Below are 27,204 nucleotides of genomic sequence, written 5' to 3' on the forward strand. Positions count from 1 at the left end.
TGTTCTTCTGGCAGTCCATGGTACTTTCAATATTCTCCTCCAACACCGTAACTCAAATACATCAGTTCTTCTATGATACTTCCTTATTCACTGTCCAACTTTCACATGCATATGAAGCAATTGAAAATACCATGGCTTGGGTCAGGTGTACCTTAGGCCTCAAAGTTAAGCTTCAGTTATTATCTGAATAAAGTAGGGATGAAGGCTGTTGTTGTTGTTATGTCTCATCAAGTCTGTTCCAGTTCATAGCAACCTTGTTGTTCAAATTGATCTTACAGTCCAGCACATTAACCCACAGTGCCACACCAGGACTCCAGATGGATTGTTGTTATTGTTAAGTGCCATGGTGTCAGTTCTGACTTATAGCAACCCTGTGTAGAATTACCGAGGAACGGCTGGTGAGGTTGAACCACCAACCTTGTGGTTCAAACTGACCTTGTTAGCCCAGCTCATGAACCCACATCACCACACCAGGACTCCAGATGAAAAAGACAGTTGTCTATATGTTAGCATTCCTCCCTTTCTTGAACAACCCAGCCTCTCAGGCACAGGTGAGAAGCCATGGGACCCCAGCGCACACATGAAATAATCATTTCAGTTCTTTATCACCCTGCTATCCATGCAGAAACACTCTTACTGCATCCCTAACACACTCCTTCTCTGTCTCTTGCTGGAATCTTCCCAAAGACAGGGAGCTCACGACCTCATAATGCTGTACTGTACAATTGGAAAGCTCAGATGCTAAACCATTCTTCCCTAGGTTTTCTTTCCTAGGTTGTGCTGAATTCTTTCCTCCTGTAAAGAATCCATTAGTCTAAGTCCTGTCAACTGGAGCAATGAAAAATAAGGACACCCCCTTTTGTACGTGAAAGCACATTCTCTCTGATACTCCCACTCCTCACTTACCACCATGGTTACGTTCCAAAGGCCAAGTCCTTATGCGAAATCAGTGTGATGTAAAAATGGATGGTCACTTGGGATCCCCAAATGGATGATGACTGCATCCCTGTATAAATGTCAAATCACATCATTACCTAACTGCCAAACCACCGAGCCTCCACCCCACAGCCAGCATTGCTCCCACCTCGCACGCACATAGTCAGCATTCATTATTGGCAGATGTGTTGTCATTAATATGCAAAATCGATAGATTTGTCTGCAATTGCCATAAATGCGAAACGTTGACTAATAAGATAATTGATAAATGAAGAGTAGGTATAGTATCTGTATTCATTATATATAAAGAGATGAGAGCGAGAGATGTTGTTATGTGCTATTGAGTCAGTTCCTAATCATAGCAAACCTGTTTGGGTCTGCAAAGAGCAGCTGGTGAGTTTGAACCACCAACCTTGTGGTTCAAACTAACCTTGAGCTCCAGTGCTTTATCCTACAGTGCCACACCAGGACTCCAGATAGATAGCTAGATCTATATGTATCTATATTCCCTATGCTATCTAATATTTCCATACAGAGTATTATTGACACACATGCAACTCCTCAGATACTTTATTGGCCAGAGTTCCTTGCTCTACCTAAGAGTATTGTCCACATAAAGGAAGCTTACCTTTTTAAATGGAGTCCTGGTGTGGCGCTGTGGGTTAATGCTCCAGACTGCAAAGCCATTTGAACTGCAAGGTCGGCGGTTCAAGCCCACCATCACTCCTCGGAAACCCTGTGTAGGGTCGCTATGGGTCAGAGAATCATTAAAATATGTATGTTTTCACCAATTTGGATGGGATTCTTGTTAAAAGTACACGCCTTTCTTTTAGTAACCAAATTATATGCAGCTGAGTTTGCAGTGTTTGATGAGGAAGGACCATGTTGAGTAGAATAGAGTGGGTAGGAATTGGCCACTGGAAAGAAGAGACTGGGTATCCGGGCAGGAAATGGCCTTGGACGATTCGCTGCTTATTCTGCAGTTTCCTTTCTGACAACTGACACTTTCACTTCCTCAGCTTCAGAACAGCCGTCTCTGGCCTCCCCTCCCTATTCATCCTTCCCCTGGCAGGCCTAAGAAGACCAGTGGCATTTAAGTCAGAAAGACAGATAGTAAAGGAATTAACCATTATCGTGTTAGACGTTAGATTCTGCAACATTTCAAAGACCCAGAAAGTGCAACAACAACACAGTAGCTAGAAAGCAGTGATTTTTAGCATTGATCTTATAAGTCCACAGTCAACGTGCGCACATTTAGAGTTTCCGTAGCCCAGGTCCACAGCCAACATCAGTAATTGATGACCCCTCTCCCTGCATCTGACCCATCACCAGACTCATCTCCAAGACATCACTTTAGACAACCAGCACTGTCACCAGGTGATGTCATGAGACCCAATACCTGTCAATGGTCCCTATGCTAGCTTCCATCACTCTCATCTCTTCTGTATTCCCGTGGTTCTTTGTCATGTTCCAAGACCATGCTCTGCTTTCTTCTAGATTTTGAGAATTAGAAATCTCCTTCAGAGAAAGAGAAGGGGAAATACAACTATAATCTTCCCTACAACCGTGGGAGGTGAACATTATGACTCACATGTCATGTATAAGAGAACCAAAGCTACTCAAGGATGAATTGCTTGCTTGTTGCTGCTCAACTCCTAAATGGCAGAGTAAAGATTAAAATCAGAGCAGTCCAACCCTAAGTGACAGTCCAAAGGTTATTATTCCCAAGTGGAGGTAGCTCTATGTTTGGAATTAACATCACAATAACTCTAAGTCATTTAGCTTTTCTTCTAGTTATTTTACTTATATAATCTTTTGTAAAGGAGCTCTGGTAACATAGTGGTTATGAATCGGGCTGCTAACCTCAAAGTTGCAGTTTGAAACTACCAGCTGTTCTGTGGGAGAAAGATGAGGCGTTCTGGTCCTGTAAAGATTTACAGCCTCAGAAACCATGTACGGGGTCGCTATGAGTCAGAACCGTGTATTGATGCTAACCTCAAGGTCAGCAGTTCAAACCCACCAGCCACTCCACAGGAGAAAGGTAAGGCTTGTCTGATCCCATAAAGATTTACAGTCTCAGAAACCCTATATGGAGTGGCTGTGAGTTGGAACTGACTCATTAGCAGTGGGTTGCTTTTGGTTTTAATTGTTCTTACTTTTTCCCTAACCATGTAAGGTGGTGGTGGTTAGGTACTGTTGGGTCACTCACCTACCCTTGGAGACCCATGCACAAAAGAGCAAAATGCTGTCCGGTTCTTTACCATCCCTATTGTCTGTTGCAGATTGGACTATTGTTATCAGACTATTGTTTTCATTGTTTGATTATAGGAAGTAAATTGTTGGGCTATTAGGTGACATCAGGTAGGTTCTGGGTCATAATGACCCTCTACACAACAGAACGAAACACTGCCTGGTCCTGGGCCATCTTCATAATTGTTATGTTTGAGGTCACTGTTACTCCCACTGTGTCAGTCCATCTGTTAGGTGGTCTTCTTTAACACTGAGCCCTCACTTTACAACTTTAACTTTACACTTTAACACTGAGTCCCTGCTTACAACATGTCCAACACACTTGAGACTAAGTCTTCCCATACTCACTTCTAAAGAGCATTCTGGCTGTACTTCTTCAAAGACAGATTCGTTTGTTCTTCTGCAGCTCATAGTACTTTTAATATTCTTTTCTAACATCACGACTCATGCATCAGTTCTTCTACAGTCTTCCATATTCATTGTCCAACTTTCACATGTATATGAGGTGCTCATGCCCACTTTCATCCTCAGACTGATACCTTTAAAGATACCTTCAATACTTTAAAGAGGTCTTGTGCAGCAGGTTTACCTAATGCAATCCATTGTTTGAGTTCTTGGCTGCTGCCTCCTTGAGTGTTGAGTGTGGATCTAAGCAAAATGTGAAGTCTCTGACAACTTCAGTCTTACCTCCATTTATCATGATGTTATTTACTGGTCCAGTGTGAGGATTTCTGTTTTTTTACACTGAGGTACAATCTACACTGAAGGTTGTATCATCTGCATATCACAGACTGTTAATGAGTCTTCCTCTAATCCTGATGCCACACTCTTCTTCATATAGTCCAGCATCTCGGCTTACTTGCTCAGCATGCAGATTGAATAAGTATGGTGAAAGGATACAACCCTAACACACACCTTTCCTGATTTTAACCATTCAGTATCCCCTTGTTCTGTACAAATAACTGCCTCTGGGTCTATGTTCAGGTTCCTCATGAGCATCACTAAGTGTTCTGGAATACTAATTCTTCACAATATTATCCATAGTTTGTTGTGGTCTACACGGTTAAAAGCCCTTGTGTAATCATCCTTCTGGTATTCTCTGCTTTTAGCCCAGATGAATCTGACATCAGAAATGATGTCTCTCATTTCACGTCTTTTTCTGAATCTGGCTTGAATTTCTGGCATTTCCCTGTCCATGAACTGTTGATGATATCTTTGAATTATTTTCAGCAAATTTTAACTTACATGTGGTATTAATGATATTTTTCAATGATTTCCACATTATGTTGCGTCACCTTTCTTATATATGGGCCTCTTCCAATCGGTTGGTCAGGTAGCTGTATTCCAAGTTTCTTGGCATAGATGAGTGAGTGCCTCCAGGGCTGTATCAGTTTGTGGAAAGATTTCAATCTGTATTCCATCAATTCCAGGAATCGTGTTTTTCTCCAGTATCTTCAGTGCAGCTTGGACTGCTTCCATAAGTATCACTGGTTCTTGATCATACACTACCTCTTGAAATTATTTAAATTATGGTATTGGAAAGAATATTAAAAGTACCATAAACTGCCAGAAGAACAAATCTATCTTGGTAAAAGTACAGCCAGAATACTCCTTAGATGCCAGGATGGTGCAACATTGTCTCTCATACTTGGGATGTATTATCAGGAGGCACTAGTCTATGGAGAAGAACATCATCCTTGGTAAGGTAGAGGGTCAGCTAAAAAGAGGAAAACTCCCAAGAAGGTGGATTGGCCCAGCATTGGGCTCTAGTGTAACAACTGTACATGATTGGACAGTGTTTTGTGCTGTTTTACATATGGTCCTTCTAAGTCAGAACCAACCCTATGGCGTATAGCTATAGCAATTATGTGCTTCGTAAGTACGAACAAATGAACTCTAACAAGTCCTCTCCTTGAAACATTTGTGATGTACCCAAAAGATCCCTGTACTGGGAACCAAAAAACCCTGTCTCACGGAGTATAATCATGACTTTTAGCATAATTCTTCCACAAGCGTGTGCTTTCTCACCTGTAAACTGATCGGTAAATAATCCATCCCTGGCTTCTAGGGAAGCCCCTGGGTGCTAAAAATAGTTCATGTACTTGGCTGCTAACCCAAAACCTGGAAGTTCAAGTTTACCCAGAGGTGCTTTGAAAAAAAAGCATGGTGTTTTACTTTGCAAAACTCAGCCATTAAAACTGCTATGCAGCCCAGTTATCTCTGACATACCTGGGGCTGCCATGCATTGTAATCAGTCAAGCAACAACTGGTCTCACTGGTTGGGCTGGTAGGAAGGTAGACAGGTTAATCCTTTGCAATCCTGGGAAGCTGCCCCAAAGCTAGTTTGGGCCCCTCTCCCATCACACTGCTTTGGGGTCCCAACCTCCTCTCTGAAAGGAAGAAGTCTTCCAAGTTCAAGTTCCTCTTGCTGGGAGGACAGGGGAGTTCTTGTGGAGCTATGTTCCCAGATATTCAGCCCACTAAGAGGAAAAGACCACAGTGTCCTCATAGCTCAATTAGAAGTTAAAAATAATACTCGTATAACCAGTGTGGAAGCACTTTGTGGATCACACCGCACGGCAGTGCCAGGAAACAGATGGCTCTGTGGAAACCGCTGTATCCCAGAGAAAAGCCAGAATCCATTAATGCTCTAATGTGCCAACCTTGTGTTAACCTGGCCTTCCGTCATTGGGTGGGCAGTAGAGCCCAGGGTAGACAGGCCTCTGGTGACTCTCTAGGGACAATGGGGAGTTCCGATAGCCTTGTGGGTTGCAGGTTTGGCCTGGGAGGCCAGGAGAGGAGATGAAGGGAACCAAGGAGCAGGCTACTCATGGATGGCTGTGGCTGGACGGTCCGCGTTTTTCTGTCTTATCTCAACTTGCACATCAGTCTGCCTAGTCTTCTTGGGATTCCTCCCCTCTCCTGTGTCTTTATAGTAGTCCCCCTCCTGTGTGTGTAGCCCTCCTCACCCCAGTCTTTCTAGTTGAATCGCCTTCTACTTAGCAGCTCCAGAGCAGCCCCATCTCCCAGAAAGTTCTAGGAACACTTGCTGTAGGATTCAGGCCATTTACATAAACTCCTTGTGGCTCAGCTTTCTCATCTGTAAAATGGGAATAGTAATGAATCCTGCTACCTGAAAGATTGGAGTCTATGAGGAGTAACTAAGGTCAGACAGGTCCGAAGCTTAGGTCCGTGTAACACACAGCCCTGAAAACACATCCACTGGCATGGAGCTGGCCCCGACTCACTCCGGCACTATAGGACGGATAACTGCCCCATAGGGTTTCCACATATGTAAATCTTTATGGAAACATTTCCGCATGTTTCTCCCTCAGAGTAGCTGGTGGGTTTGAACCATCCACTCTTCACTTAACAGCTGAGCACTGTAACATCTGCACCACCGGAGTGCCTTAGCACATAGCACAGTGGTAACTGTACTGGACTTGCATCGGATGAGAATCAAACCTTAGTCTCCGACATGGGAGGCAAGAATTCCACCCATTGAACCACCAGTGTCGCCATCTTGTTCTTGCTAAGTGCTGTCGAGTCGGTTCTGATTCACAGCAACCCTATGTTGGGTTGCCGAAGAGCAGCTGGTGGGTTTGAAGTCCAGTCCTGATCAGTGCCACACCAGGCATTCCCAACTAGAAGCTGTTAAGGGGCGTAACATGCTGCAATTTTGTTACCCGTTCATGTAAAGTCCAAATGGCATTCTTGTTGGCAGGCACCATTTTTCCAGGCACAGGGAACCAGATTCCTTCAATGCTGTAGTCACAGCATCATCCATTGCTAGAACCAGAAAGAACCCCACAGGTGGAGAACTCAGCAGAAAATATATCTGGGTTTGTATCTCAGCTGCTCCACCCACTAAATTGAGTGTCCTTGAACAAGTGCCTTAGCTTTTTTGGAGGTGGATGTCTTCATTGGTGAACCACGGAGTTGTTTTGGAGTGCTGAATGAGAAGTATCTGTAGACATAGATCCTTGAGAGATATTCCATGAAGCGTATGAGGTACAAGACCTAAGGAAGGTGGCCATTGTCCTTAACTCCAGAGAAATACCCACTGGCATAATAGGTGTGCCTTGGTCTGGGACTTCCATACCAACCCTAATCACTTCTGCTGGCCTGACCAGAAAAGAGTCTGATATTACCTAACCTCGGGAGACTTGACTTAACCTCTCACGTTGAGCTGACCCATAAGAACCTTGAGCCCAGGGACTCAGAGAGCTTCCTGGTTGATGGCGTAAAGTCTCCCCTCTCTGTGTTGGGATAACACAGACTTAACCCTACGTGACTCTTCTTTTGTATCCTTTGTGGTTGTAGTAAATCTGTAGTGTGATTACAGTATGCTCTTCATGAAGTCTATGAGACCTGCTCATTACTGAACCCAAGCGTACAGTGGGAGTCAGCAGGTCAGAAAGTCAGGGTGTCATGTGAACTCCTAGCTTGTGACTGACATCCTGATGGGGTGGTGGGTAACCAGCCCCAAATCTGGAGCCAGAAGCTTGGGGTGTAACCTAGAATCCTCGCTTCTGCCTATTTGGAAGTCTGAAGGACAACGTCCCTTTAACCTGTGAGCTCTGACCCAGCTCCAGGTAACTAGGCCCAGAGAGAGAGAGTGACTTGCCATGGCTGACGACATGGATGGATGCGTAGAACGTGAAGACTGGATCAACCTCCACATTTCAGGAATTGGATTTATGCTAAGCTTTATCCCACAAAGCCCAAGCTCTGTCTGACTTTTGGGAGAAATGATTTGCTCAAGGTTATACCGAATGTGAGTGTTGGAGAGACCGGGGTTCCGTTTCCAGTTCTCCACATGACCTCACTCTGCAATTTTGCTCACTGGAGACTGACATTCCTCAGGCCAGAGCACAGAGACCCACTCCCACCCCCCATCCCCGCGGGATCTGCAGGCATGATCAGCTATCATCTCTGGCAGCTCAGAGGTCAATCCAGGCCACTGTCCTTAAGGATGCGACGAAATAAATGAAAACTGCTTTAAGGGCCATTTTCCCTTGAGCCCAAATCTCCCACTGCCTCAGCTGGCTGCCCAAAGAAGCAATTTTGAAAATGCATTTTATCTCGGGAGAAATTTGTCTTTTGTTTCTGTGACGGACTTGTCTGGAGCCCTCTGCTCCCCCAGTGGCCACAGTGTGGCAGCATTCACACCTGCTAATGAAAGCCCTCACCTCCAGCTCAACACCTGCTGGCAGAAATGACTCAGAACCCTTAGGTGCAAAGAGGCTGGATTTCTTTGGTTTCTCAAGCTGTGAGAGTCTCCTCCCCGTATACCCCTCCCCACCGTGCAGTCAGCAAATAAACAAGCCTAGATTATAATGTGAAAAGACACATAAGGCAATCATAATAACATTGGCTAGATTTATGTGGCACTTTACAGTTTACAAAGCACTTTTACATGTATCAGCTCCTTTGTGGGAAATTACAGGGAATGAGTTAAGTCCAGAAAAGTATAAGGAAGCAAAGACAATTCCTTTGCGAACCCACCACTCAGAGGAAAAGTCCATGAAGATGGTACTGGGTTGCTCTCACTCCGTGTTCTGTGTGGTTTTTTGTTTGTTTGCTGGCTGTATTGGAACCATGTTGTGTGTACAGTTTTATGGCCTACTTTGCTCACAGAACGTTGTATCTTTAACCATCTCATTTGATCCTCACATCTTTCCCTTAAGAAAAAGGTAATTGTGTTGTGAAAATGTCCCCATCTTGAGGTCCAACTCTGAAATCTCTGCCACTGGCAGCTGTGTAACCGGACTGAGCCCTAGTTTTCAAAGGTAGCGCCCACTGCAAAAGATGGTAGTCAGATTAACATTGATGGTGCATCATAGCAGCAAACATCTCACATTGAAACTGTACTCAACCTAGGTGCTCAACCCATATTACCTGAATGAGAGCACAAACAACCGTGTTGATGATGAGACTCATTTTAAAGCTCAAAGAAAACATCTGATTGTCCTGCAGGTAAAGTTAGACAGGTGTGTTGACACCATGACTGGTGTGCTTTCCACAATACTTGGTGTGGTTGGTAAACAACAGCATTCACAGGTACCCTCTCTTAAGCACTGTGATGGTCACAGGTGAGGTTGGGATGAGGATGTCACTGAATCATGTTATTGCTGTTCATTTTCTTAGGTGCCATCGGTTGGATCCAACCCATAGTGACCCTCTGCACAACAGAATGAAACACTACCCAGTCCTGTGCCGTTTGCACAGTTGTGGTCCTGACTGAGCCCACTGTGCTGCCACTGTGTCAATCCATCTTGTTGAGGGTCTTCTTATTTTTAGCTGACCCTCCACTTAACCAAGTGTAAAGTCCTTATCCGGGACTACTCTTTCCATCATGACTACTTGTCCAAAATACACGAGAGAAAGTCTCCCCATGCTTGCTTCTAAGGAGCATTCTGGCTGTACTTGTTCCAAGATGGATTTCTTTGTCTTTCTGGCAGTTCATGGCGTTTGTCCGTGGTGGTGGTGGTGGTGGTGGTGGAGTGCCGTGGAGTCGGTTCCAACTCATAGTGACCTTCTACAGAGTTTCCAAGGCTATAAATCTTTACGGGAGCAGGAAGCCTCATCTTTCTCCTGCGGAACAGTTGCTAGTTTCGAACTGCTGACCTTAAGGTTCTCAGCCAGATTCATAACCACTACGCTACCAGAAAGATCAATATCCTAAACATTAGTGATCTCAAGTGGACTGGTTTGGGGTATCTTGAATGAGAAAATAATACGGTTTACTGTGCTGGAAACAACAAATTGAAGAGGAATGAATGGTATTGCTTACATCATCAAGAAAAACATTTCAAGTACAGTGTTGTCTGTGATAGGGTGATATCCATGCTCTTACAAAGAAGACTAGTTAATACTACTATCATTCAAATTTACACACCAACCACTAATGACAGTGATAATGAAACTGAGTAAGTCTACCCATTTCTTCAGTGTGACATTGACTGAACATGTAATCAAGTTGTATTGATAATTACTGATGATTGAAATGCGAAGGTTGGAAAAGGTCATTAAGAAGACAAGAAAGAAGGAAAAGATCAAAATGAATGTCAGACTCTGGAACATGCTCTCCAGCACAGAGATGCTAAAGCAAATGGAAGAAATGAGGAGGTACAAGAGCTGAACAGAAAATTTCCAAGGTGTTCAGCTCAAGAAGACAGAGTCAAATATTATAACGAAATATGCAAAGACACGGAGATTGAAAATCAAAAGGGTAGAACACGCACAGCATTTCTCAATGCTGAAAGAACTAAAGAAATATTCAAACCTCAACTTGCAGTATTAAACGATTCTGTGGGCAAAATGTTGAAAAATAAAGGAAGCATCCAAAGAAGAGGGAAGGAATACACAGAGTCACTGTACCAAAAAGAAATGGTCAGTGATCAACCATTTCAAGAGGGGGTGGTTATGTGCCGTGGAGTCGGTTCCAACTCATAGCGACCCTGTGCAGGGTTTCCGAGGCTGTAAGTCTTTACGGGAGCAGAAAGCCTCATCTTTCTCCTGCGGAACAGCTGGTAGTTTCGAACTGCTGTCCCTGAGGTTCACATCCCGATTCGTAACCACTACACTACCAGAGCTCCTTATTTCAAGAGGTAGCATATGATAAAGAGCTAGTGATTCTGAAGGCAGAGTCCAAGGGTGCGTTGAAGTCATTGGCAAAGAACAAAGCACCAGGAATAGATGGAATACAAATTGTAATCTTTCCGAAAACTGATGTGGCAGTGGAGGCACTCACTCCTCTATGTCAAGACATTTGGAAGACAACTACATGGCCAACTGACTGTAAGAAATCTGTTTTTGTGCCTAGTCCCCAAACAGGTGACCCAGTGGAATGTGGAAATCATCAGACCATATCATTGATATCCCATGTGAGTAAAGTTATACTAAAGGAGATCTGACAATGGCTACAGAGAACTTCCAGAGGTTCAAACCAGATTCATAAGATGACAAAGAATGAGGGATTTTATTGCTGAAATCAGATGGATCTTGGCTGAAAGCAGAGAATATCAGAAAGATGTTTACCTGTGCTTTATTGACTACACAAAAGCTTTCGATTGTGTGGATCATGACAAACTATGGACAACATTGCGAAGTATGAGTATTCCGGAACACTTAATTGTGCTCACGAGGAACCTGTAAATGGACCAAGAGGCAGCTGTTCAAATAGAACAAGGGAACACTGACGGGTTTAAAATTAGGAAAGATATGGGCCAGGGTTGTATTCTTTCACCATACTTAATCAATCTGTATACTGAGCAAATAATGCAAGAAGGTGGATTATATGAAGAAAAATGTGACATCAGGATTGGAGGAAGACTCATTAACAACCTGTGATATGCAGGTGATACAACCTTGTTTGCTGAAAGTGAAGAGGACTTTAAACATTTACTGATGAAGATCAAAGAGCACAGTCTTCGGTATTTATTGCATTTCAGTGTAAAGAAAACAAAAATCCTCACCACTGGACCAATAACATTCTTATTAACGGAGAAAAGATTGAAGTTGTCAAGGACTTCGTTCTTCTTGGATCAACATTCATGGAAGCAGCAGTGAAGATGTCAAACGACGTATTGCATTAGGCAAATCTGCTGCACAAGACCTTTTAAAGTGTTGAAGAGCAAATATGTCAGCTTGAGGAGTAAGGTGTGTCTGACCCAAGCCATGGTATTTTCAATAACTTCATATGCATGTGAAAGTTGGACGGTGAATAAGGAAGACGGTAGAAGAATTGATGATCTTGAGTTATGGTGTTGGAGGAGAATATTGAAAGTATCATGGACTGCGAAAATAGCAAACCAATCATTGTTGTAGAAAGTAGAGCCAGGATGCTCCTTGGATGCCAGGATGGTCAGACTTCATCTCTCATACTTCAGACATATTGTCAGGAGGGACCAGTCACTGGAGAAAGACATCATGTTTGGTAAGGTGGAGGGTCAGAGAAAAAGAAGAAGACCCTCAGTGAGATGGATTGGCATACTAGGAGCAGCAGTGGACTCAAGTGTAACAATTGTGAGGTTGGCCCAGGACCAGGCAGTGTTTCATTCTGTTGTGCATAAGATCGCTATGAGTTGGCACTGACTCAATGGTACCTAACCAACAACAACATCAGACAGTCTACATTCAGGACACTTAGAGATGAATGAGACACAACCCCTGCCTTCAGAAGCCCAGGTTACAGATATTTTTAGAATAAGGTTCCTGGAGCCATTGACTGTATATCATTGTAGGAGCCCTGGTGTAGCGCTGTAGGGTAAGCACTGGACCGCAAGGTCAGTTTTAGCTGCAAGTCTGGTGGTTCAAACCCACCCTATACAGGGTCACTGTGAGTCAGAACCAGCTCATTGGCACTTTCACACAGGGGAAAGCTCTCTCTGTGTTAACTCTGGGGAAAGATCCTTGTGTTCTTTAGCTACTGTTACTTGGTGTTCCTCAGACCCTTGGTAATCCACACGTGACATCTAACTCCCCCACCCCTCCCCATTTTGTGCTTGTTTGTCTCTGCATCTCAGCTGCTTTTTATATCCTTCAGATGTTGAGGTTCAGGGCACAGGCCACCTGTTATAGGCTCATTAGCATAACAAAATCGCCTTTCCACAGGTAAAGGTGTAGGCTACAACCCGAATTTGGGTTGGGGTGTGTGCATAGTTCAGTTCATAACAGGGTGGACTGTCATTTTTCCTGTCTCATTCACATCAGGGCTCTGTGCCTGTGTGAGTGGGGGTGATGGGTGGGGTGGATTGAGGCACACACACATGCATTTCTCATGTTCTGGCTCGTAATCTTTTTCATGTCGTCAGGAGAATCTTCCTTTGAATCCTCATCCAGGAAAGACCCTTTTATTCACACACACTTGTCTGCACAGTCTTCCACACATCCTCAAACAGATACTCATTCACACACATCCTCACACAGATATTCATTCACACACATCCTCACACACATTTTCACACAGATAATCATTCTCACATATCTTCATATAGATACTCATTCACACACATCCTCACACAGATATTCATTCACACATATCCTCACACAGATATTCACCCTCACACAGATAGTCACTCTCACACAGATACTCATACACACATCTGTCTGCACACTCTTCCACACACATCCTCACACAGATAATCATTCACACACATTTTCATACAGATATTCATTCACACACATCCTCACACACATTTTCACACAGATAATCATTCTCACATATCTTCATATAGATATTCATACACATCCTCACACAGATATTCATACACACATATCCTCACACAGATATTCTTCCATACACACCCTCACACAGAAATTCATTCACACACACCCTCACACAGATATTCATACACACACATTTTCACACAGATATTCATTCACACATATCCTCACAAAGATACTCATTCACATAAATTTTCACACAGATAATCATTCACATACATCCTCACACAGATATTCGTTCATACACATCCTCACGCAGAAATTCATTCACACACATTTTCACACAGACATTCATTCACACATTCCTCACACACTCACATACAATTATCCTCACACACATTTGTCCCTGCACACTGACATATGTATCCTCACACACACACACACATCTTCATTCACACACACTCTCCTCACACTCACTCACACACTCATCCTCATCTTCACACACACACACACACATCCTCCTCCTCATACATTCACACATTCTCACACACATGTGCCTGCCACCCACTCACATCCTCCCTCTCACACACTCACACTCACGCACACTCATGATCACACACACATCCCCACACACTCATCTTCATCCTCAGCACACACTCACACTGTCACACATTCATCCCCTTACTCGTGTTCATCCTCGCTCTCATACATGCTCGTCTCTTGCACACACACATACATGCCTGCACATCAACACACATCCTCCTCCTCACACACTCATCTGTACAGTCACACTCACACACTCATCCTTACATACATCCTCCTCCTCACACACTCATCTGTACACAATCACACTTACACACTCACACACTCATCCTTACATACATCCTCCTCCTCACGCACTCATTTGTACACAATCACATTTACACACTCACATACTCATCCTTACACACATCCTCCTCCTCACACTCTTACACACTCATCCTTAAACACTCACACATCCTCACCCTCACCATCCTCAAATACTTCCTCTCGTCTCTTCGTGGAACTGGAAGCCATTTACTCTAACTCTGTCAACATTAGAAATTAAAAATAAGAATCCTGCTTTTGCAATGAATTTACAGATGTCTCTTCTCTCATGGGAAAGACTTGAGTGTGCTTCGTTGCAGTGGCGCTTAGGGAGGGAAGGAAGGTAGCATCCGTTGGTTGTTTCCTTGGTGGCAGCATCATGGTTTCCAGGCCCAGTGGAGTTCCTGGAGGAGAAAGACATGGGGACACCCCAGTTCTCAGGCATCGGAAGAGCCAGTGGGCTCACACAGCCCTGGCCCTGGCCTTGGCCCTGAGATCTGCCTGCAGGTACAGTTAGAGTACAGAAAGCATCCAGATAGGTGTCATGGGGTGGAGGTGGATGGTGGGGTGAGGGGGCTTGCTTGTCTCCCTTGCCAATTACTGGTAGTAACAACCACAGTATAAAGTACGTCTGGTGAGTGTTTACTTCCCTCTAAACACTGTACTCCTCATGCACAGCATCTCTTTGGATCCTGCTACCGTCCCTTAGTGGAGTTCCTATTTGATGGATGGACAGCTGCCATTGGGTCAACAGTGAGTCAGACAGACCTTGGGTACCACTGAATGGACTGTTGCCCATCCCGGTGCCCTATTCTCAATTGCTGGCATGTTCAAGACCATCACTGTGGGACTATAGTGCCAATCCATATCACAAAGGTAGTCCTCACCCTCATAGGCCCTCCACTTCAAATCAAACAGAATGTCCTCTTCCAGTAATTGATCCCTCCCAATGAAGTGTCCAGAGCAAACAAGGCAGACAGATTCTGTTAGACTCCATAACGGTTTCATTGGCTGGTTTTCTGAAGTAGATTATCAGGCCTTTATTCCTATCTGGAAGCTCCACAGTCCCAGACCGATCGCATGGCGTTCAGTGAAGAAGCCGTGGTGATGTTGTGAACTAAGCAATAAGCTGCTAATCTCAAGGTCGGTGGTTCAAATCCGCCAGCTGTTCTCTGGGGGAAAAGATGAGCCTGTCTGGTCCCATAAAGATTTACAGTCACTGTAAGTCGAAATCAATTAGATGGAAGTGGATTTAGTTTCCAGCCTTATAGCAGTATGCAAACCAACATGACAAACTGGCAAAGGGTGGCAGCTACTATCATTACCCATCTTACAGCTGGGGAAACCGAAGCTCAGGGAGGTTATATAACTTACACAAGACCGTACAGCCAGGAGTGGGGCCAATAACCTTGTCCACCAGGCTATAAATGCTTCCTGCCCTGTGGCTGGGAGCATCTTTCTGGCAGAGGAACAGTGCCCCAAATTGGACCTTCAGCCCAATCTCACCCTAAGTGACCTCCTTTTTTTTAAGTTTTTATTGTGAATTGAGGGATAGTTTACATGGAAGAACGTCAGTTTTACACTCATTGTTTCATTGCAATGATTACAATCTCCTCCGTGCATCATCATTCAACAGCATTTGCTTCCATTCCCTCTGTGTGTTTTTTGTTTTGTTTTGTTTTGGAGGGGGGTGACGTACACAAAAACACTCAAAAATGTATACTCGTTGAAACAACTAAAGTGACCTCAGAATCTTGAAACTGCTTTCTCAGCTCTCATCTGAGGTTGCAGATGCCTCACCAGAGGGCTCTGAGGAACGATGGAAGACACACTCACTGAGCACCTTGCTCAGAGCTTGTTTGCTCTTCAAAACCCGTCCAGCAACCACAGACCCCTGATTGCAAAGATCCAAGCCAGAAGCATGTATTGATTCATTCCTGTGCATGTAATAAGTGGACACAAGAGGAAGTTGAAGGGCCGGTCTGAACCCGAGTGATTACCATCTTCTTCTGGGCACTGAGTACTTCTCACACAGGTACCACGTGACCACTGAGCACACACGAGGCTCCGTTCTTGGGGCAAGGGAAAGTGTTATGCTCTCGACAAGGAAACTGCCCTTAAATACTTCCTGTTCCACTTCACAAGTGCTTTAGTGGGTTATGACGCAAATGTTCTTAGAGCATACAGAGTTAATGGACTGGCTCTCTACATCAGGGCCAACAAAGGTCTCACCCAGAAGGTGCCACCTCAGCGGAACCTTGAAAGGTGAATGGGAGGTCTCCAAGTAGAGACAATGGGGCACTGCAGGGAGGGAAAAATATATGCAAAGTCACAAAGGTGTGGAGAGAAATAGGGAGCAGAGAGCAGGTCATTGGTGAGAAGGAAGAGTAGGTTGAGCATTGAGTCAGAAGTAGGAAGCCCGTGGTTGCCAGCACGGTGAATTGGGTTTAATCCTGCAGGTCAGAAAGAGTTCTTTGGCCCATAGGATCTTGGGTGGAATGAGAAGTCCAGTTACTATTCTTGGTTTTATAGTAAACTCTTGGCATAGTGTTGTTATTAAATACCTTCGAGTTGGTTCCGACTCATAGCGACCCTGTGTAGAGTTTCTGAGGAGTGGCTGGTGGGTTTGAACAGCTGACCTTGCAGCTCAAACTGACCTTGCAGTCTAGCACATTGCCCTGCAGTGCCACACCAGTGGGAATCTTCAAATAGGTAAAGACTTCAGATTGGATTTGTAAAGCTAACAGATATTACAGATTGCATCCTATTTTTAAAAAACAAAAAACTTTTTATTGTGAACAGATTGAAAGTTTACAGAACATATCATCACTTTTGCAGGCCTAGTGTGGTGCTGTAGGATAAGCACTGGATTGATAGCTGGAAGGTTGGCAACTCTAATCCACCGGTTATTTCTCAGAAACCCTATACAAAGTCGCAGTGCATCATTACCGACTGAACAGCATTTAACAACAAAACCAACATCTCTTTTACATTCACCAGATCATACATTACACATTTCATCTCAGTGACTGCAGTCCGCTCATTGTACCATCACTTTCTACTTCCTCCCTGTATTTCTTGTTTCCGTTTCTCCTTCTTTCCCAACCCTTGTGAACTTGGTCCTTGGTTAAGCGCTGCCATTTTGGTCTTAAATGGTGGGCCATCTTACAGTGTGCGTACCTCACTAGTGTTGTTGTCAATACTATATGCCTATCTATTGTTTGGATGAAAATTGAGCCATGGGGCCTTTTAAGTTATAAACATTTTTAAATTAAGAAAGCTGAGAATGTCTTAGAAATCACTGTCTCCCAAGGAGAATTAGAAATCTGTGGGTGCATTTGGAGTGGCAAGTGGATCATCTCAGAATTGAAGAATACTGCTATTGTTTTGTGGGTAGGGGCCCAGCAAGTTAACTGTCTGGCAATGTATACGACTTTTGAGCAAGTGTCCTTGCTTAGTGACTCAGTGTTGTTGTAATAGATGTACCACAAGTGGATGACTTTAACAATCAGAATTGTATAGTCTCACGGCTCTGGAGGCTGAAATTCCAAAGCAGGGTCTTGACCGTGTCAATTCCTTCCTTGTTGGGAGTCCCAGCATTCCTTGATTTCATGGAATTCGTTGGCTTATAGAACTCCTCACCTGAGATCTTCACAGAAGTGATTAGATTTAGAACCTATCCTACTGTTGTGATCTAATGCACCTAACAAAAAATCCTTTACTTCCAGACAAAATTACACACACAGGAATAGGGGGTGGGCTACGAATACATTTTGGGGAAGTGGGGATGTACAATTTAATCCGTAGCACGTTTCTGGCAGCCAAAGGTTGGTGGTTTGAACCTACTCGGTAGCTTGGTTGGAGAAAGACCTGGTAATCAGCTACCATTAAAACTACAACCTAAAAATCTTTGTGGAACATTCCTAATCTGTAAGACACAGCTCACGGTGAGTCAGCATCAACTCAGCAACACTCAACAACAATAACAGCACCAGTCTCTCTTCCTCAATACCCACAAAGCCTCAGTGGCAATGAGTGGCATGCAACCAAGCAGGTCTATTCAGGTGGTTCTGATCTGGGCTCCCTCCCTTGACTGGTAGCATCTGGCCACTTGTAGGACTCACTCAGCTCCAGGTGTTTCTCATCCTTCAGCGGTATAACCTCGGAATGCTCTGTGGCAATGGGAGAGGTGTGAGACACATAGCAATCCCGTGAAGACCAAGCATCGCTTCCCCTGCATTCGATCAGCCCCAACAAATCACACTCTTCATTTTCTAGTGCTGCTGTCGATGACAGAAAGACCACATGTGAGTGGCTTTAACAACCAGAAATTGGCTTTCTCACAGTTTAGAAGCTAGAAGTCCAAATTCAGAGTGCTAACTCTTGTAGGTTCTAGGGAAAGGTCCTTGTCTCTTTTCAGCATCTATAGCCACAGTCTTCCTTAGAGTTCTCTATACATCCTGGCATCAGTCTTCCCCTGGATCTAAAAGCTTCATGGTGCAGGGATCCCAGGTCCAAAGGAATCACTGTCCTTCTGGCTCTTTTATCTTGGTGGTTGTAGAGCTCTCTGAGCTCAACTTACTTCTCTATCCTTTTATATATCAAAAGAGATCGACTCTAGACACCGTCTAATTCGGTAGATTGTATATGACGTCACGAACACCACAAAAGTGAGAATTCACAACACAAACGATAATTACATCAGATAAAAGCCGAGCTCGTCCTGGGATGATTGCATAGTATTAGGTCTCATCATTGAGGTGACAACTATGTCATAGCTGATAAACCACTGACACAAGCCCTTAATTATCACACCCTCCAACCCAAATCCCAGGAAAAGGGAAGCAGACTCTACCTCTGCTAAGTCTAACTGCACCATTGCACAGCATCAGTTAAGGATATGGGCAGAGGTGAAGAATGGGCACAGGAATACAAATCATCTACAATAAGGTACGGAGTCCTGGTGTGGCACTATAGGATAAGCACTTGATTGACCACATATCTGTTTGAACCACAAGGTCGGTGGTTCGAGCTCACCAGCCCCTCCTTGGAAACCCTATACAGGGTCTCTACAGGTCGGAACCAACTCGATTGCACTTAACATCTTGAGAAATAATGCCTTAGCTTAGTCTATCCAGGCAGTAGTCTGAACTGATGAAAGGTTATACAGAAACATGTTAATGACTTTCTTCTTGTTGTCTATTCTGTTATTGGTTTGGAAATTCAAAACAAGAAATGCCTTCTTTTTGAGAAACTCTAGCCATGTAAATTTTAATCTATTTTCAACCATATAACACATGGAATGAACACATGGAATGGAAAGGATATTGGAACCACCTGTGTGGCCTTTGAGAGTATCTTTGTGGTTGTCGTTACGTGTTACTAGGTGCTGTCAGCAATTCCCTAGTTGCATTTTGAGTGCTCTCTCACCTGAGGGACTCACCTTCCAGCACTGTGTCAGACAACATTCCTCTGCTCTTCCTAATGTTTTCAGTGGTCACTTTTCTCGTGTTGTTTTTTGGAAGTAGACCACCAACAACATTCTTCCTAGTCTTAATCTGGAAGCACCCTTGAACTTTGTCCACCCCTGCTGGTATTTGAAATACCTGTGGCATAGCTTCCAGCAACATAACAACATACCAGCCACTTCAGTATGACGGACTGTCAAGTCAATAACATTGCACTAGAATGTACGAAGATGAGTCCACCCATTGTCGGTATACAATCTGTTGAATTTTCTCCAGTGTATACACCACCTCCCAAATCATGAAACAGAAAATCCTTATCAATGCAGACACTTCTCAAGCAACCTCAAAGTCGGTGGTTCAAGTTCCTCCAGGTCCTCCTAAGAAACCCTATACTGGGTCACTGCGGGTCGCAACGGACTCAATGGCACTTAACAACAACCACAGCCATAGGGCACATCTTGAGAAATATATGCCTTAGCTTAGTCTCTCCCCAGATTGTGCTCTCTTCTACTCCACCTACTCACCTGATTTCTCCGACCTTCGATGTGTTTTTCACCAAGTTATTTTTACTTTCTGAATCTCACTGTAAGATAGAATCCTTATTTCTACCTGGTTTTGTTGTAGTGCGGTTGGCACGAGACACAAATACTGTGTATCCGCTCAGGATCCAGATCTCAAGTCCTTGTTAACAGGGCAGCCTGATCTTGTCATTGTTTGGGGACAGGAAGCAGAGAAGTCAATCAAGAGAAAGGATTTCCTAAGCAGATTTCACGAAGGAAGACTTTCAGAGTTAGTGAAGAGAGAAGAGCAAACAGTAGGGTGCCAATACTGTGATTAAATTTGGAGATAATTAAAGAGAAAAGTTGTCTTTTTGTTTATGTATTTGTTTTGTTTTTCTATCCCTTGCGCGCCGTCAAATCAGTTGCAACTAACTCATTGCAACCCTATGTTTCAGAATTGAACTACTCCACAGGCTTTTCTCCGCAGAATCTTTGTAGGAGCAGATCTCCAGGTCTTTGTCCTACAGTGATTTGAACTGATAACCTAACCTTCCATTTAGCAGCTGAGTGCTAAACAGAGCTCCACCTTGTCAGTGCCTGATGCAAAGACTGGAATGTGTAGCTCAAGGGGAAGAGACACAAGAGTGCCATAGAGGTCATGCCCCATCCCGGTGTAGCTACGTCTCACTGATAAGTTTGCCCTGCGGTGTTGGAAACTATGATGCAGAGGAGTCGGGGAAAACATTACTTGTCTGTTGTAAGAAGTTTTGGTTGGTTTTGCATTTGTCCAGGCATTCACCATCATTCTCAGCTATGGGAGGCTCCTTTCTCAGATGGTGAGCATCACACCGTTTTGAAATTCGAATATGCTTCAAACAATGCTAGCCTCCTTCAAGCCCATCAACCATGTCCCTGTCAGTAACAAGCTCTGGGGAGCATAGGACGCCCTGGACAGCCTCCTGGGCCCCTCATGTTTCCTTCCCCATGCCCACTCCGTCTTTGCATCTTTCAGCTCCAGAAGCAGCTGTCGGAACTGGATGAGGATGACCTGTGTTATGAGTTCCGACGAGAGCGGTTCACCGTCCACCGGACCCACCTGTACTTCTTGCACTATGAGTACGAACCTACTTCTGACAACACAGACGTCACCCTGGTGGCTCAGCTCTCCATGGACAGGTATGGCGAATGGGTACCCCAAAGCAAGTGCCCTGTCTTGTCTTGTCCATAAATTAATGCATCAGACATTCATCCAGCATTCACCTAGATGATACGAGTGTGACCTTCACCTTTAGATGACTCGCAGTCCACTGCAGTGGTTCTCAACCTTGGCTGCACATTGAATCCTCTGAGGCTTTTAAAATAAGTTGATATCCTGGCTTCATCGCAGACTAGAGAAGTAAGGATCTTTGTGCAGTAGAGCCCATACCATTGTTTTGTTTTACTTTGTTTGAAGTTTCCAGTATGCAGCCAGACTTGAGAACACGGGACTCATGGTACATACCCAAAATACCAAATCCATTGCTATCCCCTTCATTCTGACTCATTGTCTCAGTTCTCTAGGGCTGCTTTAATAGAAATACCACACGGGCATAGTTTTAACAAACAGAAGTGGATTCTCCCACAGTCTCACAGGCTCGTCTGAATTCAGACTGCCGGCTCCAGAGGAAGGTTCTTGTCTCCTTTCAGCATCTGTAGGAACAGCGTACCTTGGAGAGCTCCATCAATCTTGACATCGATCCTTCCCAGATCTAGGAGGCTCACCATGTCGAATGGGTGCACTCCAGTCCCGGCTCTTCTTTCTTAGTGGTAGTAGGTCACTCCTTCTCTGCTCATTTCCCTCTCCTTTTATCTCTTGTAAGACACAAGGTGGTGAGGGCCACGCCCCTGAGGAAACTCCCTTTCAATTCATTGGCAGCTCAGAGCAGATCATGGAGATGATGATAACCTATTAGATCTCGTCATGAGGGGTTACTGGGAACCCTGGCCCCGCCAAGGTGGCATACCACTTTAGCTGTCACACTTAGGACTGTCGCACATGTTTCAGATAGAATGACGTTCCATCGGCTGTGACTTGGCCATCGGTCCAGGGAAGATTTCATCCTAGGAAACTACATGGGACAATTCTACTCTATCAGTGCTATCAAGTCGGGTCCAAACCATAGTGACCCGATGTGCAACAGAACAAAACACCGTCCAGTGCTGTGTCATCTTCACAACTGCTGTGACACTACAGCTCATTGTGAATGCCACTGTGTCAATCCATATCGTAAGGGTCATTCCTCTGTTTTGCTGATCCTCCACTTTACCAAGCTTGATGTTCTTCTCAACGTCTCATGCTAAGCTCATTTGGTTTTTAGAAGAATTCAGTTTCTTGTGGTTGTAGGAGTGAGGTCCTCATTTCCTTGATGGCTACTGGCCAGTTCTAGAGGCCACTCCCAGTCCTAGCCATGTGGTCTCCTCACAACTTCTTCAAAACCAACTGGAGAACCTTCCAACCACCTCCTGAGACAGAGTCATAGATAATGAAGCATTGTCACAGGAGTGGCATCCCATCTTATCCCCAGAGCTTGTGTATTGTCAATAGGAAGGCACTATGCCATATGTGTGCATCAGAGGAGAGGCTCTAGAAACTATCACATAATTCACCCAGCCAAGGGTGGAGGAGGGAAGATGTCCTGGGAAGGAGTCACCAAGTAGAGTTGGCAATTGAATAGACTGAGAGTTAGAAGGCACATGGAAAGAAGGAAGGTGTGCCAAGGTGTAATATAGTCACAGTACGGAGAGTGCACCAGGCCCACTGGGGAGCACACAGAGTTAAGTGGGATGAGAGCTTAGGTTGCCAGGAACCAGGAAGAGGAGAGTGGATGGACTTGACCAAGAAGGCAGGGTCTGCTGGGACCATCAAGGGAGATGAGTGGAGTTCAGGACCCTACCCAGAGAAACAGTGACTCCAGAGATGGAAGCAGAGACGATGACGTGGAGAGGTGGATTGGCTGGGGACTCTAGACCCAGAGATGGAGAGATGCTGTGTGCTGATGACCGGGGGCATGCTTGTAGGGTATACCATTTGGTTGGTTGATGATGCATGGAGGAGATTGTAACCATAACAATGAAACAATATACGATAGGATGAATGTAAAGCTAATGTTCTCCCATGTAAACTATCACATAATTCACAATAAAACATTAAAAAAAGTAGGCAGGGGCTGAATTATGGAGGGTTTGGGGAAACCTGGAAAGCTCAAATCTGTCAGGTTCCCATTGAGGTGTCATCCGGGAACTTACCTAGACCAGTGTCCCAGTCACCCCCACACTTCTCACCCTGCTTTTACTTAGAGTGCCCAAACTCTTCCCCACCAGCCAGTCTGATCATGAACCTGGCCACACCAACCCTCACTTCACCTTTCTTTAACTCTTCTCTATAGCATTCAAAATGAAAATACAATCTAATCCCCCACATGAATAAGGGATGATACTTCAGTCTCTAGCCATGAAAATCCTCCTCAGGTCCCTCAGGTGAGGTGGGGTACTTGGAGCTCAAATACTATAATCTGTCCAGGTGTTGAGCAGAGTGGGATTTAGATAAATGTTGGTTCGTTTGATCACAACGTCATTTGTTCTCCTTGCTAACATGCCTGACTCCTATTATCAAACACAGGTTTTCAGGGAATATTCTCCAACAAGATTAGTACCCAGTTACTATCATCAAAATCAGGGGGGAAGTGAATGAGACTAAGACATTGGATGTTCTTTTTCATCACCTGTAATCTGGGGATAGTAATTCTAATAGCTGCCTTCTAAAGTCAAGGATCTCTGGTAGTGTAGTGGTTACGAATCAGGCTGCTAATCTCACGGTCAGCAGTTTGAAACTACCAGCTGTTCTGTGGAAGAAGGATGAGGCGTTCTGCTCCCGTAAAGATTTACAGCCTTGGAAACCCTGTACAGGGTCGCTATGAGTCGGAACCAACTCCATGGCACATAACAACAACAACAACAAAGTTATTGAAGGCGTTCGTTCCAGTAGTATAGTGGGCTACACACTACCAGGTGCTTCTTGAAAGAAAGATGATGCTTTCTGCTGCCGTAAAGGTTTACAACCTTGGAAACCCTGTACAGGGTCACTATGAGTTGGAATCAACTCCATGGCACATAAGCACTATGACGTATGTATAGCATCGCGGTACTTAGCACTGTCCTACAGCCAAATACCATTACTATTGACCAAAATCTTAATATTTGTGATGCTCAGTGGTAACACACAGACATAAGGACAAGCTCCTTCACTCCCCAGCTGGTGATGTTGGGCAAGTCACTTAACATCTCTGAGTACCTTATTTGGCATACAGTAAATATCTGCGAGGTCTATACAAGATGACTGTGCATATACACATGGTCAATATTTGGATGAGGTAAGATGATATAAGAATCTTTGGTGGTGCAGTGGGTAAGTAATAGGCTTCGAACCAAAATGTCAGTGGTTTGATCCCACCCAGAAGCTCTGCAGGAGAAAGACCTGGGGATTTTCCTTAGAGATCACACCCTCTGGGGACAGTGCTACTCTGTGACATAGAGTCACTATGAGTCAAAATTGACACCGAGCAAGGTGATATGTGGTGGTGGTGACTGTGTGCCGTGGAGCCGGTTCTGACCCATAGTGACCCTGCTCAGGGTTTCCGAGGCTGTAAGTCTTTATGGGAGCAGAACGTCTCATCTTTCTCCCACGGAACCGCTGGTAGTTTCGAACTGCTGACCTTGTGGTTCGCAGCCCATTTCGTAACCACTACGCTACCTAACCACTACATCCTGGGGAGGGCGGATAAATGAGAGAGTTGGGTTGAAAGCCCAGTTGTATCACTTACTAGTTGTGTTAGTTTGCACAAGGCCTTTTTGAGCCTCAGTTTACTTATCTATGAAGTGATGATACTGTGGTCAGGTTAACAGACTGTTATCTAACTTATATACAATAAAAGATTAAGTGGTAGGTGTGTTAGGACTTGAATCGTGAGGGCTAGGCCCCAATACCTGTGGGTGTGATCCTTTTAGGAAGTAGCATTTCTTTGTTATGTTAATTAGATAATACCCAAACTAGGGGAGTTTCACTCACCTCCTATGCATGTAAAATTCAACAATGCATAAGGCAGACACTAGAAGAATCCATGCATTTGAATTGTGGTGTTGGAGAAGAATATTAAAAGTACTATGGACTGCCAGAAGAGCATGCAAATCTGTCTTGGAAGTACAGCCAGAGTGCTCCTTAGAAGCCAGGATGGTGAGATTTCGTCTTTCATATTTTGGACATATTATCAGAAGGGACCAGTCCCTGGAGAAGGACATCATGTTTGGTAAAGTGAAGGGTCAGTGAAAAAGAGGAAGACCCTCCAATGAGATGGATTGACACAGTGGCAGCAGCAATGGACTCAAACGTAACAATTGTGAGGAAGGTGCTGTTGACCTATGAGTCAGAATCGACTCTAAGGCACCTAACAACAACAAAAAGGGTGGTTCCTAAACCTAATCACTTGTGAGTTATAAAAAGAGCTGAGCGAGTGGACATACGCAGGGGGCGGGGGGAGGGGGTTGTTTAGAAGATTCCAGAGGTCACTGGCAGATCCCCAGAAACTACCAGAGAGATTCACAAAAAGAATCAACCCTGCCCTGCCCCTGTCTGGGTGTTAAAGCCTCCAGAACTGAGAATTCATTCATTCTCCCCTTTAAAGCTGCTCCCTCCTGCTGTTTCTGTTATGACAGCAGTAGGTAACTGACACAGCCTATAACAAACATTTGTTTCTTCCCCCTTAGAATTTTCCACCTCCTGCTGGCCATAGGATTTGTTATCTGAAATTTACAAACAGGAATTCTTTTTATTTTGCCTCTTTAGTTGCATATCTATATATATATAAAACATTTACCAATTCAACATAGAAGATAAAAATGTAGTTTTACCAGTCCCTCCTGTACTACCAACAGCAATAACAATAAAAAAAAATACAAGTGAAGCATCCCCTTCTCCTACTGTCAGCAGGAAGTATCCCTCTGAGCTGCATGTGACCCCCAGCTGAACCGTCCCTAGAAGGCTACAGAAAAGCAAAGTCCCAACACCACTTGCATCTGCTGCTAACACTAATCACAGAGACCTCCCTCCCCTTCAAAGCACATGCATCCCCACACATGGTGGACACAAGACACACCCTAATGTATTGTGACAAGTATCCTGTGGACAGTACCTCAGAGAACCCACGGCATTCCAAGTCAGAGTGAGAAACGCGGAGTGGGAAACGTGGTAGAAATTATATAGCAGTATGGAGACGGTAGAAATTCCTCTAGCCACTTCCACTCCATCCTACACATCTAATTATGTTGCAGCTCGCAGACTGGTGCCTACTGGATTGATTTTTAATTTGAGAAACATTCCGAGTGTGTTTGTAAACCTGAGAGTCAAAAGTAGGCTCTACGTGAATGCCACAACAAATTAGGGAAAACGGTGTGCGGTCTCCCGCTAGAATTCCACTCAAAAAGTATGAACGCTGCCAGGCACAACTCTGAGCCGGCAGCTCTGTTTCTCTCCCTGTTGCCCCAGCTCCTCCCCTCATATCCTATTCTAGTTGAACAAGGCAGGGGTCAATTCCAGGGGGTCTGCACAGAACCTTCTGACATATGGCCAGGGAAAACCTGGTATATTTGGTTGTTTCTGTGTGTGTGTGTGTCTGTGTTAAAATATGTAAGAATGTTTTTAAGGAATAGAAGAGGGGAATAATGTTAAGATACTTGGCTGTCTTTTGAATCTGGGTTAATGCGCCAGACTGCAAAGCCGTTCGAACTGCAAGATTAGTGGTTCAATCTCACCAGCTGCTCTTAGGAAACCCTTTACAGGGTCACTATGGGTTGGAATCGACTCGGGGGCACTTAACAACAACAACCATTCTAAAATAAACACTAGAGGGAGAGAGAATGGATTAGCCAAAAACATCACTACAGAAAACTTGTAAGTCTGTCTTCAGCCTACAACTAATTGTTGTTGTTGTTGTTAGGTGCCA

At 44.4% G+C, this 27,204-nt stretch overlaps 1 protein-coding gene across 2 annotated transcripts in view; it reads left to right on the forward strand.

The window, feature by feature from the left end:
• The window catches only part of LARGE (like-glycosyltransferase), a 573,542-nt gene that overhangs the window by 507,527 nt on the left and 38,811 nt on the right, over positions 1 to 27,204 (forward strand). For both annotated transcript variants that reach the window (XM_006865236.1, XM_006865235.1), the window contains exon 10: positions 21,183 to 21,346. In XM_006865236.1, coding sequence (XP_006865298.1) covers positions 21,183 to 21,346 — 164 coding nt within the window. The remainder of the gene's footprint in view (positions 1 to 21,182; positions 21,347 to 27,204) is intronic.

The sequence above is a fragment of the Chrysochloris asiatica genome, unplaced genomic scaffold (genome assembly GCF_000296735.1).
Source record: "Chrysochloris asiatica unplaced genomic scaffold, ChrAsi1.0 scaffold00076, whole genome shotgun sequence".
NCBI classification, from domain to species: Eukaryota; Metazoa; Chordata; class Mammalia; order Afrosoricida; family Chrysochloridae; genus Chrysochloris; species Chrysochloris asiatica.